The 20,893-nt window shown below is 33.7% G+C and overlaps 2 protein-coding genes across 3 annotated transcripts; one reads left to right on the forward strand and one right to left on the reverse strand.

The window, feature by feature from the left end:
* Window positions 1-2,224: 2,224 nt before the first annotated feature.
* Window positions 2,225-8,782, forward strand: LOC123873379. Its single transcript, XM_045918225.1, has 6 exons — window positions 2,225-2,364; window positions 3,865-4,027; window positions 5,134-5,220; window positions 5,839-6,027; window positions 6,563-6,692; window positions 7,190-8,782. Exons 2-6 carry the CDS (start codon window positions 4,025-4,027, stop codon window positions 7,258-7,260), a joined length of 480 nt encoding a protein of 159 aa, XP_045774181.1. The 5' UTR covers window positions 2,225-2,364; window positions 3,865-4,024; the 3' UTR covers window positions 7,261-8,782.
* Window positions 8,783-11,843: 3,061 nt separating this feature from the next.
* LOC123873378 lies at window positions 11,844-20,267 on the reverse strand. 2 transcript variants are annotated; one of them, XM_045918222.1, is made up of 7 exons: window positions 20,187-20,267; window positions 19,323-20,022; window positions 19,244-19,290; window positions 16,640-16,727; window positions 15,933-16,085; window positions 14,126-14,291; window positions 11,844-13,042 (listed from the first exon to the last, which is right to left on the reverse strand). In XM_045918222.1, the coding sequence occupies exons 3-7, from the start codon at window positions 19,249-19,251 to the stop codon at window positions 12,960-12,962; spliced, it is 498 nt and encodes a 165-aa protein (XP_045774178.1). In that variant the 5' UTR covers window positions 19,252-19,290; window positions 19,323-20,022; window positions 20,187-20,267; the 3' UTR covers window positions 11,844-12,959. The 2 variants fall into 2 exon arrangements, with proteins under 2 accessions (XP_045774178.1, XP_045774179.1); XM_045918223.1 differs by lacking the exons at window positions 19,323-20,022; window positions 20,187-20,267 and having other exon boundaries at window positions 19,240-19,283.
* Between the last annotated feature and the right edge of the window lie 626 nt (window positions 20,268-20,893).

Raw genomic sequence — 20,893 nt, forward strand, 5'->3', positions numbered from 1 at the left:
GAGGTGTCAAATATGGTTACATTTACATATCTTAATACTAACGCTAGTTACTTAAAAATATTGAATATTTTTTACGATAGAATATATTCCTAAAAAAAATAAAAAAAAATTGAACTTCCCTTCATACTTTTACAGGCTTAGGACTGTCTAGTTCACACACTAGGCGTACTTAAAAGTTCATTTAGGATCACTTTGTTGTCTGTCTGTTTGTTTGTCCGTCCGTCCGTCGTGTCTGTCAAGAACCTAGACCTACAATCATGAAATTTGGCAGGCAGGTAGGTCTTACGTAGCCTAGTAGTCACCTGTACAATGTACATTCTAAAACAGATTTTTATTTAATTGTACTTCCCGTTCACCTACAATCATGAAAGGCAGGTAGGTAGGTTTTATTATTTATAGCACAAGTAAGATACTATACCAAGTGGAGTATCATATGAAAGAGCTTTACTTGTACATTCTAAAACATGGAAAACATTCTAAACAAGGATTCATGTGTCTTTACTCTTTAGATTTGTCACTTTCCCGATCATTTTGTAATATGACGCTGAATAACTCAAGATTTTAAAAAAACCCCGACAAAAACCTCTATAAGAAAACTAGAAAAGAGCTGATAACTTTCAAACGGCTGAACCGATTTTCTTCGATTATAGCTAAGAACACTTTCGATCAAGCCACATTTCAAACAAAAAAAACTAAATTAAAATCGGTTCATTAGTTTAGGAGCTACGATGCCACAGACAGATACACACGTCAAACTTATAGCGCCCCTCTTTTTGGGTCGGGGGTTAATAAACAACTGAACACTTGAAAAGAGCAACCGCCGAGTTTCTTGACGATTCAAAAGCACTTGTAAAATGTAAAAGTTTACTTGAATAAATATACCTACCTATATTTTATAGTATATTTATTAGTACAGCTACAAGGTTACAGTTACAAAAACAAATAATAGGTTCTCGTTGTTAGCACCCTTCCGATACAGAACCCTGAAAAACATAGAGAAATCCCGAACTTAAGAAAGTAGGTACAAGTTTGTCAATAGGTACATTGAAAATATTATTAACTATGTCAATTGAAATTATTTCATCACGCTAAAACAGGTACAAAAATCTAACAGGCCAAGCACGCCGAAGCTATAACGGACACTTGGATTCTATGGCCACCTTCCAGCTCCATCATGAGATTCTGGATATGATCTATATTCACTCTAAAGTACTTGTCAAGGCAAATCCAACGAGACCAAACACGACCGAGTTACCCTGTTCAGAAGTTGAGAAATTTTATGCCCACCCGGTTCCATCATCAAACCACCGATATGGTACCATAATTATTGCATTGTAATCGAAGTTAAATATCTGATTACTGTTTCAAATTTCAACTCAATCGGTTAGAAAAACTAATCTGAAGTTGAGTTGCAAGAATTAACCACATAAACACTAAGTAGAGGTATTTACTACTTACTACTTAAAAAGAAAACATAGTAGCTAATTCATACGTGTTATAAAATGATGCACATATTTCCAAAAAGATCAACTAGCACTTTACGTACCTAACTACCTAACCTATAAATAATAACTAACGCACGACACAAATCTATCTACGAAAAACGAAACATTAAATTATCCACATTCAAAATAATTATCGACACTCACGTTGACAAATAAATAAACTGCAGTCCTGATTTAATAGAATACGAAAACCTAGATAAATAATTTATTCTATCGCAGTATTCCACATTCGAACCAATCTCGGGTTAGATAGGCAAAATACTAAAAATGATGTAACAGTTACGCAATATCCAATATTTTTATTATTTACTGTTGTGAGTTGTGACGTAGATCGTAGCTGTATCTTTAGCAAACGCCTCGTCAAATTTAAAAGCAATTGTAATGCTAGTAAGAATTTCTATTTTTTTTAAATTACTATATTTTGTATTTAATATGGGGTTTAATGAAAATCTAATATCCTGAATATTTTTCTATATTGAATATGTACTATAGATAAATTATTTTTTGACACCACTACTACCTACTAACAATTGTCCTATTGTCGATTAGCACGCGACCTCCTATTACATAAGGTAGAATTTGGAGCACCTAACAATAATAGTTTTAAGATCTGTAAACTAACCCAAATTCGCAATAAAGATTATTGAATTGAATTGAATTGAATGTACTTACATCTTTAAAGTTTGAAGTTTCTTTGTGTCTCCTGCAAATAAGAATATGTTCCTTTTCTTGATTGACAGATTTATCTTTTTCTTGAAGAACAAGATGATTCGGTTACCTAATCGAAATATCGGTTGATTTAGAACGGGTTTATCGGGAACGGGAAGGGATTTTCCTTTCTTAGAACACTTAACCAAAGGTAAGTAAGATATGAATCTGTGTACCAAAAAACAGATCTCTAATCCAAAATTATAGTACCTAGGTACACTAGAATCTCACTAAATAATCCAGCACTGTTGAAAACCAGAGGATGCCGTATTATGGGAATGTCCGCGTTAGGTACTGGATTGTATAGAAAAATTCATAATAAATAAAATGAAGCACGTAAAGGGAATAATTATGATGTTAAAATATTGGTTCTACACGTTTTTTAATAATTGTAACATCTCACAATTAACTATTTTAAATAGTTTTAAAATAATCCTTAATTGAGGTCTGTTTTTGTGCAATTAGCAATCCTTAGATGCCGGATCATTGGACCTGTCGGATTAGTGAGATTCCACTGTATCAATAAAAAAAATATTATCAGAGGCGCTTAAGTGGCCGTTCAGGACCAAGTACCTACATTGCCTAAATTGACAGTAAAATGTAATGTTAGGCAGTAAACGGTGTAACAGTAACGTTATCGGGTTGTCTCGATGCGATCGATCGCCGGCGCTGCTCTGCGCAAGGCCGTGCAGCCTCCCTGTTAAGGCACAGCTCTTCTCTCGACTTATTTTGTTTTTATTTTTGGAGGAAGAAAAAATATCTTGGACTTCTGTCGGCTGGCAATTAGATCGCGACCCAAGAGAGTAACGGATTTATCCTCGGAAAACATACGTCCCTGCAGGATGGTTGCACTTTTTTATGCCTTTGTCCTTCAACAAATTAGCAACAGATCAATGGAGCCACGTGATTTTTCGAATAGACACGCATAGACCTTTAGAGTTAGTAACTTATTGTATCTCGGAAAATCAAAGACTTCCCACGGGATGTTTAAATCACTGTGGACGATGTCCGTGGGTATCATCTAGTAGGTAATAGATAAATTTTTCAACTCTTTAGCTCTTTCGCTCTTGGGTCTACAGTTTTCGAGATCACAGACTACTTTTTGAACTTTAACTTTGAACTTACTTATGAGCGGTATTTATCTACTTTCTTTAGGGTCTGTTTCACAACGCCAAACACTGAATATTATCAGATGAATAACTTCGACTTTTTTACAGTTTCCCAATATAAAAACTACTAAATCCCTTTATTAGTCAAATAAAATTTATTTGTCGGTTGTGATAAATGCGTATTACAATTACGGAGTGTAACAACTTCTAAATAGGTCTTGCGTTCTACAACTTTTCTGCATTACCTTCTATCTTACTAAATAATATTAACTCACACAATTTCCATCCATTATTACAATATAAATGCAGATGCTCGTCTTTTAAGAATATCTTCTTAATTATATTTCGTTAGATCTTGATTTTTGTCGTGCTCAAGTTTTTCCCATGTGCTCTCATAAGCTTAAGTCAACGATGTCGTCGATGTTAAACATAGGTATCTACATTTGAAATCTTTCATGAAACACAATGATCATCCCCGAAACATGCAGCGAAGTACTCCCCCTTAACATTCCTCCTAACTTTAATCAAAATTGTCCTTACAGTGGCGACGTTCACAATGCCCTCCCGGAGTGCTATTAAGATGTTACACACTCACGTCGATTAACACCAGTCGGGACCGGGCAAGCCGAAATAGTTCACTAAAGTATCAATTTTATCAATTACATCAGTGTTGTGACGTATCAATTACTAATTTTTATAAAAATGGTAAGTTTTTGGACTTTTGTATAATTTTCTTTAGAAAGAAAGAAAAAACGTTTATTTCGTGAATAGTGCCACGTATAACGTGTTATAAATTATAAGTGTTATAACTTAGAGTTAGTTATCCTGATGCTTACTCCACTTGAGAAACATGTCTCAAGCAGAACAAGAACTGGAGTAAATTGTGTCATTTGTGTGAAACAACCGGAAAAAAAGGTTCCAGCTGAGCATAGTTCTGTATAGGTATGCCTTGATATACAAGAGCACCTTTTAAGTGACCACCTGGGTGCCTGGTGCATTTCGACCATTAAATGTGCCAGATCTTTTTCCCACGCACGTGTAAACTGTGCAAACAACTTCATTCGGCATTGTTCTCACTAGATTTCAACATGGAGTTATTCAAGAGGCAGATCAACAATTTCTTCTAAAGTCTGCAACGCATTGACAGTGCAAAAGTGAACCGACCCAAAAAGAAGGCTGTTATAAGTTTGACATGTGTATCTGTGTATCTATCTGTCTGTGGCATCGTAGCTTCTAAACTAATGAACCGATTTTAATTTAGTTTTTTTGTTTGAAAGGTGGCTTGATCGAGAGCGTTCTTAGCTATTATAATCCAAGAAAATTGGTTCAGCCGTTTGAAAGTTATCAGCTCTTTTCTAATTATTGTAACCTTCACTTGTCGGGGGTGTTATAAATTTTTAAATTACACTTGTTGGATGTAACTAGTAACTGTAGCTACCCCAAATGAATTAATATTTTCTATGAAATAATGCCATCATCCATACTATTACAAACGTGAAAGTGTGTCTGTCTGTCTATACCTTTTTACAGCCTAAATCGCCGGATGGGGCTTTAAAAATCCCGTGGGAACTCTTTGATTTTTCGCGGCAATAAAATAATAGCCATTGTCCGTCCCCTCTCTGTGTGGATCGTGAAAATCTAGCAGGCAGATAGACAGGCAGACATACTATCGTATTCATATTAGAATGGATTTTTCCCTATCTCTTTCCTCATCTCCTTTGGACAGAAAATAATGTAGAATTATAGAGTATCTATAAACAATAGGTACGGTACATACTTAATATATAAAGCTGGATTTATCTTTTTTGAAGGCTCGAATGGATATTCCGGTTGTGGATAAGTGCTGCTTTGTGTTGGACTTGAAGACAGGATGTATGATCCTGGGAATTGTAAATTCCGTAAGTGATCTTCTTGATATTATGACTTACCTACTATTTTTTTTTTGTTGAAATTCGACTAAAACCAAGAAATGCTACAATTACTGTCTCTGTTGGAAAATCATCACGATTATTATTACTTTGTTTCAAGTTGCTGATCAACAAATTCCTAAAAAGCCGGCAACGAATTGACGGTTCCTCTCGTTCTACAAATGCCATGAAGGGCGGTGGTGCCTAGTCATTAATCATCAGGTGGAGGCCTGCTCGTTAACTCGCTATTTTTTATAAAAAAAAGCATACGAACAAATCAAACTAATAAAAAGCTTTTAGAAACCGTCGCTGTTCGTGCAAAATCCGCTATGTAGTTTTTTAGGATTTTCGTTTTTGATGTCATTTTTTTTTTGTTTTAAGAGGCGTGTGTACATTTACCCGTTCTTTAGCATGTGTGCTATCACATAGCTAAAGAGACAATCTTTTTAGCTATGTGATTTTGATCTAAAAAGCACATTTTTTTCAAAAAATAATAATTTTAAAAGAGTCTCTTGATAGCTTGTGATTTTCCACATAGCGGTATTCTCATGCGCAGCTACGAAACAATACCTGACAGCAATAATTGCAGTTATTTTATAAATGTTCCAGATCCTAACATTCGTCCTGGCAGTGATCCTCATAACTTTTGCGGTCGATATCAAGGAAGTGTGGGACTCGAAGCGAGATGACGTCGACGTGGGCACGTACTCCGTTGTGTACACCATCGTCGTCTTGCTCGTCGTGATCCTGTTCGTCAAGTTTGTGCTTGATTTGCTATTCGTCTGGGCTGTCTATAAGGTAAGAAGGACCTTAACTGCCTTGCTTTAAAGCTCAAGTTTGTATATAAATACAGCCAGCGCTCCAAGCGAAAGCCTCAAGAAATTACAATTGGTAGGTACCTACTGAATTTTCTTACCCAAAGATCTTTAGGTCCAATTTAATCTAACGATATCGTGTTTCGACGTATTCTATCAACGTTGCATTGGTGAGATCTGAAATCTCATACTAAGCACACAGAATATATTATAATTTATAACCATAAAATAATAAAAACTATTAAGCACACAACATATTTTACCTACAAGAAATAACACTTTTTATTTTATTTTTTATATTCATGGCAACCATTTTGTTATTGGTTCTAATAGAGCAATAGAAACAAACATTCTGTAAAAATTTCAACTCTACCTATTACGGCTCACGAGATACAACCCGCTGACAGATAGACATACGAGCGAACAGATGGACGGACGGACAACGGAGGCTTAGTAATGAGTTCCGTTGACACCCTTCGGGGAACCTTAAAACCTTAATGTTTCTCGTTTCATTTCAGGAAAGGAGTGGCATAATAAAAAAGTACTGCATCTTCTGGATAGTGTTCCTGGTGCTCCACATCATCGCCTTCCTCAAAACGCTGTTCCAAATGGGAGCTGGCCATGTGATTTCACAAATTCTATTTTTAGGTACGGTTAGCCCTAAATATTCTTTAGCAGTTGACCCATCCCGTCTTCGCTCGGTAAAATTTTCTGAAAAGGCTTCTAAGGCATATATGGAGAAAACTTGGGTTCTTATTCTAAGAAGAAAACCTATATACCAACAGAATCATAGCTATATACATTTACATTGAGAAAAAAACTTATGGCTAAAAAATTATATTTACAAAAAATACGCCGTCCAAATGGTCATTAATGGGCATTATGCCCAACCTAGGTTAGGGTTGCGCTTGACGACTATCAAGCAATGATAAGGTTAATTAATTGAAGCATTGCTTGTTTAGAAGATCCCCATTCTTTCTTGTATTTAAGGTACTTAAATTACACTTGGCAGGAAATACAGACGCGCGAAGGGTTATCTAAAAACATTTCATGCGAGAAAATTTGATGTCGATGACATGAGGACTTTTTAAATTTTCTTTTTTCTACCGTATAAATTATACTTACCTACTAAAATTACTTTTCAGCTGAGAACTTCTACTATATAGTTGTGATCCGGAGCTATTTAATATCAATCAACGAGGATGGTGTACTGTAAGCTTGCCTTCGATCGGCAGCTTCCATAACTTTTGGACAACCATGACTGAACATTGAACCTTAAAATATAACCTCAACCGTAAAAGTATGGATACAAAGGACAAGGTTATTACTCTTCGTATGAGATTTTACATCTCACTTCAACGTTCATCGAAACACGTTCAGCGTTAAAGTAAAGTGGACCTGCCTACTGATTGGCTAATTCAGTGTCTAACATAGAATAATAGCTACCGAGCTCATTTGACATTTATTTTTAATCCATTGAAGGTTTTCTACGGAAAAATATTTTGAAATTACTCAGTGAAGCAGCAATGTAGAACCAACCAATGTCAAATGAGCTAGGTGGATTCAATATTAGATACTGAGGTAGCGAATCATCCCCATTGGATACCTTGTTTTGAAGTTCAAGTTCGTCCATAATATTAAGTATAATCATCTACAGCCAGCGCGACAAGCCGAAACCTTGTGAAATTGAAATCGGTGATACTGATTTTTTTAACTTTAAATCAAGGATCTTCAGGTTCATTTTATTCTGATGCTATTTATTGTGTTTCGATGCTCATATTTTATCAGATTTAAATACTTATACTTACTGAAGCTACTGGCCATATGTTTTCTATGAATGTATATTGTATGTGTACCTTTATCTATATCAACGAATCTAATTGTATCAAGTATTTGTATTTACTCAAACTAATAATAGACAGCGAATGTTCCTAGTTGTTACCTATGTATTTAAATCTGTGTTACACATCGACGTATTAATAGATAGGTCTATAAAAAGGTAAATTACATACTATGAAAATGCGGCCACGAAAATGAATACTGAAGAAATCCGCCAATCACTTGCGAAAAATTTCTTCTTCTACGAAAAGTCTTTCTATTATTTTTCTGAAGTTAGCTTGCAAGATTTACCTAACTTTTACTTAAGATTTAACTCTAACTACCTAGGCCGACGATAAAAATGCTGAATGTCGTGGTAGAATTTTTATTTATCAACCTAAAACAGAACCTACCCGTAAATGTTAGCGTGTTTAAAAGTTGACCAAATCATCTTTTTTCAATTTTGAAAATAATATTGATTTTATGGGCGGGATTTTACATCTACAAGGGCCTATCTAAATACATCGATGGAGTTATATAATTACGTTTTTCATGGAAAATATATTATGGTTTTCACAACCATAATATATTATAGGTTGTAGTAACTCTAAACTCAAATATCTATCCCTAGTACGAATTTGCACATTTCGAAATGCACAAATTCGTACTAGGTACTCGTGAGTTTTCCATTTTCCATATTAAGGGTAGATACACAATTTTATTAATTTGCACACTATACAAAATTTTCAGTAGGATATCGAATTCCGTTTACGAAAACTATACAAGGTCTTAGTTTGAGTTAGAGTTGAGTAATTATATTATTGTTTGTTTTATTTATTATTATTATTTTTCTTTGTGTGCGTACCTACACTAAACTATTGTTTTTTGTTTAATTTTTTTTTATTATTATCATAAGAGAATGCATTCCGAAGGCATTCCGAACCAGTAGTAGACGGATTTGACGATTCTAAAGCACTTGTAAAAGTTTAATTGAATAAAAAATATTTTTATTTATTTATTCAAAATAATGTTTGAACATGGTATTAATATTATATATACGTATTTGAGATTCTCTACAAAAATACAGGTACAGCGAAATATAAAAGAACCTTATTTACTTTAAATTAAATGGAAAATAATGGGAAAATATATTTGGGAATTCCTCTGTAATTATATAAAAATAATTGGAAAAGCATTTTATTTATAAGTGATTAAATTATTTGCCGCATTAACAGGGTAGAACATTAGTTTTTATAGAAGCCATTTTTTCAAACTTATTAAAGATAAAATTTTTTTAAAGAAGTTTATTTTTTCTAATCAAGATATTATATAAAATTTGTTTAACACATAATATATACATTTTTTATTAATATACTCAAAATAGACGACTATCTTTACGTCAAATATACTTAATATTTTGAATTATCCTTTATATTTAAAACTTTACTGTATTTAACATTGCTATCGATATTTATAGGTAATTGAATATATTCTTGTATAAATGTACTTATTTTAAATTTTTATTTACCATTGTTCCGAGTACCTATCGTCACACTGACACAAAAATGTAATTTTTATCTAATTTTTATCTACAATTTTATAAAAATTAAAAATAACTTTTAAAAGTCAGGCGCTGGCTTATATTGTTTTTAATCATCAAATTAACATTCAAATGGAACCAAAATATGCCATACTTTCACATAATTTATGTATATCATTGGAATTACCTACGTCTATGAAATTCATTCATATGAATATTAATTCAATCATACTTTCTAATCGAACAAGAAAGTTCACGTGAAATTGTTAATTGATTGTATGGGTGTCCATTACGGCTCGCCCATGAAGTTTAGCGGCGCGGCGAGCAAAGCGACAAGCCAGGCGAACCCTAGTCTCCGACTGCAACAACCAGTTTTTTCTCATATCGTTTCGGCGCTGACAGGTCAGTATGTATTTAAAGGTGTCCGAATAACACTGATCAGTCGGAGCTGACACGGTTCTAAACGGCGCGATATTTAATACTAATTTAATAATAATCGCATACGATCAGTACAACCAGCCTTAATTTTTTTTATTCGATGTTCAAATTATTATTAGTTTTTGACTTGAAATCTGAAGGTAGAAACTAACTAACGTAACGTGGAGCTGTTTTACTAAATCTGTTCATAACGCAGTCTTATGTTGTACGGTATCTATTGTCGGGCAGAATTGTCAGTTCCAAACTATTTTTATAGTGTAAATTATTTATTAAACCTATTCCCCTACTGTGCATCTGTCAACGCGGCATCATTTCTTCCGAAACGCTATACTTTTCACTTGATAGCACGGCTTTGCCAGCAGGTCATATTTTTGTCAAATTTCTAGAAATTTGTTTTTGCTGCTCGCCTCGCCGCGCTGAAATTTCGCTAATAGCGGAAAGTTCGTGGGTAGGCCCTTTAATGTAATTAACTACGTAGTAAGTACGGGCCCAAAATATACTTTATTACTAATGGAAAATAAAACGGTCTAATTGATTAAGTAAATATCTACATTGCAAAACGTCTTCGCGCGATTTCTTTTTATAATTTATGCCGCACATACCTACCTACTGAAATATAACTGTCACTACTTACTTGCATTTAACAGGGCTCTCTCCGTCACTCGTTTCCACTCGTTTCATACAATCGTAGTTCCAATTTCATTTGAATATTAAGCAACCTAAGTCCATGAAATTTTGCAGACATATTCTAGAAACTAATATCTATGTCTGTGGTTTTCCAGATTTTCATACAAATCTTGGAGCCCCTGTAATTTTAAAACTACATATTTTTAGAAAAATCTAAAACACCACAGACACAGATATTAGTTTCTAGAATATGTCTGCAAAATTTCATGGACTTTGCTTGCTTAATATTCAAATGAAATTGGAACTACGATTGTATGAAACGAGTGACGGAGAGAGTAGTTTTACTTTTATAATATTATACATAAGTCCTGGATCTAAAACAACTTTTATTTCAGTTTAATAAATAGATATAGAATAAATAAAGAGGCATGAAATAAACCATACCTTTTTATTTATAATTCAGTTTTGCAGTGTAGATACATTGGGTTTTTATGGGACAAGTTGTACTTAAGGTGTTAAAAATTATGAAGTTTCGTATAAAACAAATAGCAACGGTGTATGTAATAGTCGATTCAATGAATTGAAATTTGAAAGTTATATAACCGTGTGTAATATAACTGTGTAGGCACAAAAATAATATATAAAAAACGACAATAAGACGTCCTTCGCTTTAATTAGCTATATAGATCGTGTCTATTACCTCTCTGTCCCCTGTCAAGTGTCAACGATACAGAAATGACTTTGAATCGTGTAAGGTTTGTCCAAATTATATTACAAAGTGTGTTATTTACTAAACGCATTGCCGATACAGTATGATTTATGATATTGTTAAACAGTATAATCTAAGGGTGCGCGTAGATTCTAGATCATGTTACAAGTTATGTAGCTTTTATTGTATACCACACCCACGTTGAATATCTGTCATGTAACATGTGACTATATTACCAAGCTACATGTTATATATTGTAATATAAAATTATTGCATGTTATATAATTAAGTTTTATAATATCTTATGTTATATAGCCTGCATACACAGTAAGGATAATAAAGTCATTTCTTTAGCGGTCCAAATAAAGCGATAAATATATAAATTTATTATAACCTATCCAAATAAAACATAATATTTACTAAGATAAAGTTACAATTAATGAAACTTATAAAATATCTTGTTACATATCTAGAACTTTGATGTTTATATATTATCGCATATCCCTTTATAATGAATGTACTCCTATACAACGTACCTACCTACCTAAAATTTTATCCTTAAAATCCTTTTTATAAATTTATTAAAAGGGTCTGATCACATACTAAACTAATAATAAGTAATATTGTATTTTTTTGTTTTACAAAATAGAACAATACGCGCAATATATAATTTCAAGAAAATAGGTACCTATACCCATAACCCACTTACAGTAGCCTCTCAGTATATTTACAACAGCATACATTTTTGTCTGACAAAATATTTTAATAGGAAAGTCCCTCTATTTGTTTTTTATATTAAAGTATGTGAAAGGACCCGTATTTGTACTAAAACTGATAATGTTTCCACAACTAAAGATCAATTGTTAACGCTTTAAATGTTGTCATACTTATTTACAAAAACAATGTGAAATTTATATTGATTTTATAGAAAATTTTGATGTTTCTGACTGTTGTACAATTGCTTAGTAAAATGCATTTAATATTGCAAAATAAATGAAGTAAACAACTTTATTCTTTTGATTTATTTGTCGTTAGTTCTTACCTTAAAATTGTTATTTCCAACATTCATGGTTCTTGAACAGTTCTTATACTAACATGTGTTTTCAATGAAAAAAATAAGAAATGCCTACCTGGAAAATTGATTAAAATGATGGGAAAGTGATTAAAATAATGATCAAAAATTGTTTGGAAAAATGCATCCACATAATGCAAATTGTTTCACATAACAAATTGTACCTTGTTATGGAACAAGACGTGTCCACACAATAACAAAAATTTATGAAACCATGTAACAAGTTATATTACATGAAAAGGACGCACCACTATTTTAAAAACTTTAACTTTAACTTTATTTTTTCATAACTATTAAAGTTACAATAATTTTAAACTGATCATTTGTTATTTGTGAGTGTGTAAATCACGTTATAACTAGGTAAGTAGGTATTATACCGATAGAAATAAAACTTTCGCTGTTCGAGAGCAATATGTCAGACTGATATTGCTCTAAATAAACTGACTATGGTGCCTCAACAATTCAAACTTGCCTTGAATTTTATGTTAGCTGAGCCTGGGCAAAAACTCATATTAAATAAAAAATTAAAATTAACTTACATTAATTTATTCTCCATACAAAACTACAAAGTACATAAACATATTATTATAAAAGCGTATTTGATCACATTTGTTTGAGATGTAGCAACTAGCAGTCTTCTATATAAATAGTATATTTTACATAGGCACAAGTATTGTATAGGCAACAGTACTTCTATTATAGGCACGTCTGTTATATAGGTAAGGCGGTGTCACCATACATCTTCATCTTCCTGTACAGGCTGTTTATTATAGTTAAATAATACGCGTAGTATACTGGAAAAAGGAAAAAAAACATTAAATAAATAAAATAAATAAAAAATAATTTATTTTTGATTGTTTATGATATTTACATAATAGATGTCGCTGCATCGAAATTGATCGCGCTAGAGAAGTGTTTTAATTCTTTGACAAGTTGAGTACGATCTTACGTGATGGTAAGTGACAATAAATTGTGCTTAATAGAAGTGCGCTATTCTGGAAAGTTTACTAACTTCTGGTTTCAATACTTAATCTATCTGTAGTCTGTCGATAAGTTACTTAGTTCTTTTTTTATAGATAGATTGAATTGAATATTTAAACTCCACACTAGCCCATATAGATACGGACTGATCTGAACGCTACGTCGTTATCCAGAAGGTACCTACGGCTTTGCCAGAAGGAAGTTCCCACAGAATTCAATAAGTCTTGTTATAAAAAGCGTACGCTTGTTGGGCAAGTGTCTAATGGAACATATTAAGTGCAACTTATTGTAAAACAGACGTCAGCATTTACTCGTACATAGCGTTGCTTTGGGTGATAGTCGAGAGAGGTCGTAAAGGATAAAATCGTTACCTATTTAAGCGAGAGTAAGTATGAAGGTGGTCCCGATGCTTCTATATGTATGTACTTAAGGCTCCGATTCAGGACCAAAGAGACACGACATCACTGCTACCAGTGCACCTATTGGAGTCAATTCTTTTTTTAGGGTTCCATACCCAAAAGATGCCAACGGAACCTATTATTAAGCCCCCGCTGCGCTGTCCGTCCGTCCATCTGTCTGTCAGTGGTACTATATAAGATAAGCGGTGTTGTTTATGAGAAAATCTTCCAAAGTGTCACGTTTCCGAGATAATATTATAAGCTATCAAAGTTGTACTGGTGGCTAGGATGTTGTACTGAAGAGACCACCAGTACATTCAACTTTGATAGCTTATATCTTGGAAACTTTAGAAGATTTTGTCTCATATAATACTTCTTTGTATTGCTGCCAGCTATTGATTGATAAAGGTTTCATGCGTGGCCACTACTTTGGACAAACGAAAAATGGCTAAAAAAATAGACAAGCCAAAATCTTCAAAGCTCAACAAAAATATTTACCTGCTTTAGCGATAATGAATATGACGATGGCAGCTAAATATCCAGGCTGCTGCATGTAAGGCTCCAGCTCGGGGCTGAAGAGGCAAGCCACCACCGCCACCAGGAATATGCACAGGATGAACACAGAGTTGAACAGCTGAGACAGCTGCAGGCAGCCTGCGCGACGCTGGAATGGGAAAAAGAGAAGTTAGGTGAATAATAATGGTTAGGGTATGACTATAAAAGCCAAGAAGGTATTCAGGCTGATGAAAGTATGGCTGTAGCACAGGACTGAATACAATGCTACAAGGAATATACACAGAATTAACACAGAGTTGATTGTTGAACAGCTAGAACAGTTGCAGCCTGACGCAGCCTGCGCGACGCTGGAATGCTAAAATATATTCATATTCTAAAAAAAAATTTCACACTTTTTGTAGTCAACCTACTTACTCTATTCATAATACTAAGGTAAAGCAATAAAGTAAAGTCTATTCGTTAATCACTTACTCATACCTACTTTTACATAACATAGTGTAAGATAAATCTTTGAACAATGAGAAGACGTGTTTTGTGAACGACTAGACTAAGTTTTTACGATATTTCCATAATGACACCATAATAATTATAACAATGTTTGTTAGATTACGTATCTACCAAACCTACCTAACCTGATAAGTGAAAACCTGGCGTGGCAGCTTTGGTTTGTTAGGCAAGCGTTCTATCTTTGCAAAGTGCCGACTTATTTCTACCTATTTGGTATGTCAAGTATAAATTAGTATTGTCATAATCTCTACTACAAAAATAAAAAATGTTTGGATTTTTGTGAGAATTTAACAACTATGTAAGTAAAGTAAACTATGTATGTGTACGGGTTACCTGGGAGAGATCACTCTAATGATAAGGTCGCCCTTTGTATTTGTATAAGTGTATCATTTATTATTGTCTTTGCATTTTTGTACAATAAAGTTGTTTAAATAAATAAATAAAGCCGGGGACCTAAAATGGTAGCTGATGGCTCAACGTGGCGGATTGTCGAATTTACATCGTTTATACCCACCTAGTTTTTTCTTACTTACATAATAAGTAGACTCAATACAAAATGTTCTAGAATAGAGGTAGGTACGAGTATAATGATGTGTTTGAAACGTGAAAAACTACAGAACAACAACAAAATAATTTTAGTTTTTACACAAGGTACCTACTACCCATAGATGCAAATTGCGTGAAGCAAAAACTATAATTGCGGAAGATTAAAAACGTCTTGAGGTTATTCACAAAATAACAAGTGTAAATTAAAAATTTATAACACCCCCGACAAGTGATGGTGACAGTAACTAGAAAAGAGCTGATAACTTTCAAACGGCTGAACTGATTTTCTTGGATTATAGCTAAGAACACTCTCGATCAAGCCACCTTTCAAACAAAAAAAAACTAAATTAAAATCGGTTCATTCGTTTAGGCGCTACGATGCCACAGACAGATACACAGATACACACATCAAACTTATAACACCCCTCTTTTTGGGTCGGGGGTTAAAAATAGAATTCAAGATCGTATTACGTTTCATCTCTATCATACAGGTATAATCGAAGATAATAATTTAATTTTTTAAATCTAATTATTAAGTTTATTTTTGTAATAGAAGAATGTTAAATATGCACGTAGAAGAAAAAAAGGAGAGGAAGATCAAAGAAAAGGTGAAAGGATTACGTGAAAGAAGATATGTGTGTAAAAGGGGTGGAAAATGTGTTGACGTATGACAGAAGTGAGTGGAAGAAAAAGATAGAAGAACAAGACACAAGAAGAAGAAGAAGAGTATACTTACTAATATAACCCCCATCAAAGCCACGACATTGCTGATAGCAGAAAGAGTGGCGAACATCAATATAGTCATAGAGATCAGGTTGTCTTCTGGCTTTCTATCTTTGTGCCGTGGTAAGTACCACGAACCTGCTATGATGTACGCTATGCAGAGCAACTGAAACACAATATAAGACATATTAAGGGAATTTCAATTATTAGTACAAGTTTATCGACAACGTTGATAGAAATGTCGATAAACTTGTACTAAGTATTTATTGATTGAAATTCCCGAAATGTTTCAAAATACTACCCGCTTGCTTTAAAGGCGAAGGAAAACATCGTGAGGAAAGCTGCATGCCTACGAGTTCTTCATAGTTTTCTCAAAAGTGTGAAGTCTGCCAATCCGCACTTGGCCAGCGTGATGTACCTACGGAAGGAGGAAACCCATGCTTGGTGGGCCTAAGATGGGTTGATGATGATGATGAGCTTCACTGACAAAGATTGTCTAATTATATGTTTCTTCGGAACATTCAAACTGGCATATCATGAGAGAAATAAAAATTTTATCAGACAACAAAGGCCCACAATATTATGTTAGTAACCATCTTAACTAAAGTTAGTAACTATAAAGTGTAGATCTTCATTAACAACTTTATCTTTGTGCATAATTGTATAAAGATTAGACCATAGGTAAATATATTTGAGGGGAAACCTCAAAAAATTACTTACAGTGGACAAGATCGACAGAATGAGACAGCCTTTTTCTAAAGAGAGGCACCCGCAACACCGTCTCAGCATCGGCAGAGCCATGTTGTTACTGTAAATATGAAAAAAAAAATAGCAATTCAACATAAAAGCCCGTGAACCGAAAGGCTTGATTACGAAAAGCGGCTTTCCTAATTTAAAGCTATTGAGATAACTGAGATTTTGAACTATTGAGATAATTGAGATTGATAATTTAAAGCTTTGTAATTCGATGAGGCACCAGCTGACACACATAGTACTTGTGCCTTAGGTGACAAAAATAAAATTGTGATGCTGCAAAAAACCAGAATTGCTGGAATAGGTCCACACCTAGGCAGAAATAATTGTTTTAGGGGCGGTTTTATCAGGGCCAAATTTCTTACCTTGTTTTTAGGGGTTTATGGGTCTTTACAATTGCCTTTCGATTTGGTAATAAGGTAAAATTCAATACTTAGTAGTAGGTAAGTACTTAATGTAGAAAAAATGGTTTTAAAATATTTTGAAATCAATACGGACCAATACGGATACGGCACAGCCCTCAGAAAATTGTATGTTTTTAGTGTATGCTTCAAATGAGAAAACTGTGGCGATAAACGTTAAATGAAAAGCGCAAGAGCAGTGAGATATTTTTTTTTAGATATTTCATAGTCATAGTCATAGTCATAGTCATTTATTCTTGATAATATACATTATACGTCAATCCAATAATTCAAATTATTTTTATAATAAAATGTCACAATATTTTTTCTTATAAATATAGAATAAAATACAATAATAAATATTAAAAAAAAAATTCTATAGGAAAAGTTTTGGGAAATTCAAGAATGAATGTAGGTATAAGTATATTTTAAAAAATATTTCGCTTTGAGATAGTTATGACTTTGCAGTTTGCACGGAAGACGTCCAAAAATAGATATGTAACTCTTATTAAGGTTAACTATTATAGTCTATACTAGCAGTAGTACTACTTTGCAATACACGGAACTGTTGGCATGGATCTCTATTTGTTTACATGTGTCTACTATAATGTTAAATAGTAGAGCTGTTTTCATCTACGAATCACAACCGTAAAACTAGTCATAGAATAGCGGCGTACATTGCAGATTTTGATTAGTCTTCTTGCGTAGTAGAGCTGTTAGTAGGTAGATATAATAAAGTTATGTATACAAAGTTTTGATTTACTGTAAGTCAGTACTTTTGAAGCACGCTCGTAGGTGTCCTAAGCTTCAAAGTTTAGAAAATCAGCGCAAAGTTGCCTAGATACAATATTATCAGCTGTATTGTACAGGATATAATATTTCGGACTGTGTTCCCAAGAACTTTGACCTAGTTTCTCACTTATCTTTCTACTATAGTACCAGTACCTACCTATTGCAAGGCATCATCAAGATCCAAGGTCTACATCCATACCTACCTACGTGCGTAGTCGAAATTCCATGGATACGTGCGAAGCGATTTGCCTCCTCGTTTCTAATTTGAACCGCTATTATGAAATGCACTTCCGGCATCAGTTTTCTCCTCCAATTTTAATGTGGGTACCTTCAAGGCAAGAATGAATAGGCATATTCTAGGCGAGCGTGCTCCATCTTAGGCTGCATCATCACTTGCCAGCAGGTCTGATTGCAGCCAAGCGTTAGTGCATAAATCCCGCCAAAATAATATGATGTAGTCTTGTCGTTACGCCTATGTCATAACATTTTAATCCATGAGCTTTGCTATCTGGAGTTTTATAATATCTTTGGTACTAGGATTTAATAATAATCGAGGTGCAGCATGAAACTAAAAGCCATGACGTAAGCCCTGGATATAAAGTAGTTTGGAGTGGATTGCGGATTATTTTCGTCGACAGATCGGCGGCATATTTTAATAAAGTCTGGACTCTGGCGTAATGTGACTGATATGAAATGCCTATCTACTTACTTATTCATCATAATGAATATTATTATGAAGAATAAGTACCTACCACAGATTAATAATTATTGTTCTTCGCTTCTAGCGACGATCAATAATAATTATATTGGTGGACTATGTCCTAACTCTTCTCATGGACTTCGTCTGCGATGGCGTTTGCTGGCGTGCGTGCTGTGCTTGTTTGGAGTGTTTTTTTTTTGTTAAGAGTGGCTGGTTTTTGTGTTAGTTGGTGTTTTTGGGTGGTGGAACTGACTGGGAAGCGCTCTAAAGGGGCGCCGCGCGTATGTCGGCGGGCGCCAGCGCAGACGGAGTCCATACTTGTATAAATTCAATAACTTGAAAATATCACAAACTTGACATTGGCTAATCAGAGTAAAGCCAGATTAAAGAAAAAAAAAAAAAAAAACTCTTCTCATTTTAAGATTCTGAGAAAAGACCTGGGTTCAGTAGTGTTTTAGCGATGCGTTGAAATGATGATGATGATGATTGATTGATAACTGAACTAATTTTGCTGAAACTAACAACCATCATGCACGACCGTAAAATTGTTTATATTAGCTATTGTTAAGGTGCTTACTTTTCCGAACCATCCTTTGATTTACCGAAGACTTTACCTATTTTAACAATTGATATTTAACTTAAGTAGGTACTTAATAATAATAATAATAAAATACTTACTTTTTCATTTAGTTTCACTGTCTTGCAAATTTCAGCTACCTACGAAGTGAATTTGTATTTGAATGTAAGTGAATTACCTATTGAAATGTATTTGAAAAGTTCTCTATTATGTATTTTTATATCGCATGCCACTTTTAAATTTGTCAGGTTTTTCACTATTCAACAATAGGTATATTTAAATTTTATTTATTTACTTTATGTATCACTATTTTCAGGAACATTAAACTCGTTCAATCATTCAGTTATTCACTCATCGTCGTTTAGCTACTATTCAATTCAGTCACTCATTCACTATTTACAAACACTGAATATAAATGCTACGTCACACGCGCTTGAATCTATTTCCGTTGACCGACACAAAGTGGGGAATGAATATTTTGATCGATTCGATATTTTCACTTGGCTGAAACAGTCATTTCAAATTTAAAACTATCGAACTTTAGAGTAGTCCTTAGGCACACTTAATTAAATAACAATGTATTTCAGCCAGGTGCATTCATTCTTTATAAATTATAAACATTGTTAATTTGGTTCACTGAAAAAAGACAAATTCCCAATGATTCAAAATTCACGGTCCAAGTCGTAAACATACTGTCTATTTTCGTTCTTTTTATGATCGTCAGCGGATATAGAACACACTTGACTGAAAAAAAACAATCAGTTTGAATTTCGAACTCTACCACGATAGACACATAGGTACAATTTTCTTTTCTTTTTCCTTTATTTGCGGCCTTGGATTATAGAATTTTCGTTTCATCAACTCCACAGTGTAGAACAATCTAAAAATTTAAACAGAGCTGTATGAGTTTCGTTTCTTTTTATTAAATGTTCAGCAGGCTTATCACTCTTGAGCTCTACGATTTTCGTTCTTTTTTTAAAACGATCGCAGATAATAAACACACTGCACTGGAAAAAAAAACAGTTTTGTAATAAAAACTTTTACGAGAGATGAAAATGGGAAAATCGGCGTTTTCTTTGGCGCGTAGTACTAGACTAGCGTCCGGCGAGCGGCGACAGAGACGCTTCCTACACATGACGACTGTCCTTGTGGCGTGTAATACCGTGCCATTAATTAAATGTGTTTCAATTACTTCCTAACATCATGTATGTAGAGTAGGCAAGCTATGCGGGATTCTGCATCTCGCGATTTTGCATTTTAAGAAATCTATATTTTATATAATATATATTTTTTATAAAGAGTATTAGCCATGCTAATCAAGACTAATACTCCCCTTTCCCCTCCAATTAAGCGTAAAGCTTGTGCCAGGGGTGGGATTGAACCGCCGTCCTTTCGGAATTCAGTCCGCTCCTCAAATGTTGAGCTATCGAGGCAAATTCAACTTTCAATCATTTGTTGTATGCATTTGTCATGTAATAGACATACTACTAAAATATGAAATTCGGGAAAATTTTTATTACCTACTGAATTTGACTTTTTCAAAAAATATCATCCCGTTACCAAGCCCATTACCAAGGTTGTTAGTAAAATACATTCAATTTTTTATAATTTTATTAATAAGATCATACCTACATAGCATACCTTATAATAGTATAATTACATAAATATTTTTATTTTTACGCAAAATTAATGAAAACAGTATATGTAGGCCAGCCTTTTATAGGATTGGGTTTCGCGTTAAAGTAAACAAA

The sequence above is a fragment of the Maniola jurtina genome, chromosome 16 (genome assembly GCF_905333055.1).
Source record: "Maniola jurtina chromosome 16, ilManJurt1.1, whole genome shotgun sequence".
In the NCBI taxonomy this organism is placed as follows: Eukaryota; Metazoa; Arthropoda; class Insecta; order Lepidoptera; family Nymphalidae; genus Maniola; species Maniola jurtina.

What these genes read in the sequence shown, in the direction of transcription:
- LOC123873379 (XM_045918225.1), top strand. An exon ending in TCCTGGGAATTGTAAATTCC is followed by an intron (nt 5,221 to 5,838) that starts GTAAGTGATCTT and finishes TAAATGTTCCAG; the next exon opens with ATCCTAACATTCGTCCTGGC. An exon ending in TTCACAAATTCTATTTTTAG is followed by an intron (nt 6,693 to 7,189) that starts GTACGGTTAGCC and finishes ATTACTTTTCAG; the next exon opens with CTGAGAACTTCTACTATATA.
- LOC123873378 (XM_045918222.1), bottom strand. An exon ending in TTCTGTCGATCTTGTCCACT is followed by an intron (nt 16,086 to 16,639) that starts GTAAGTAATTTT and finishes ATTGTGTTTCAG; the next exon opens with TTGCTCTGCATAGCGTACAT. An exon ending in ATTCATTATCGCTAAAGCAG is followed by an intron (nt 13,043 to 14,125) that starts GTAAATATTTTT and finishes TCCTTTTTCCAG; the next exon opens with TATACTACGCGTATTATTTA.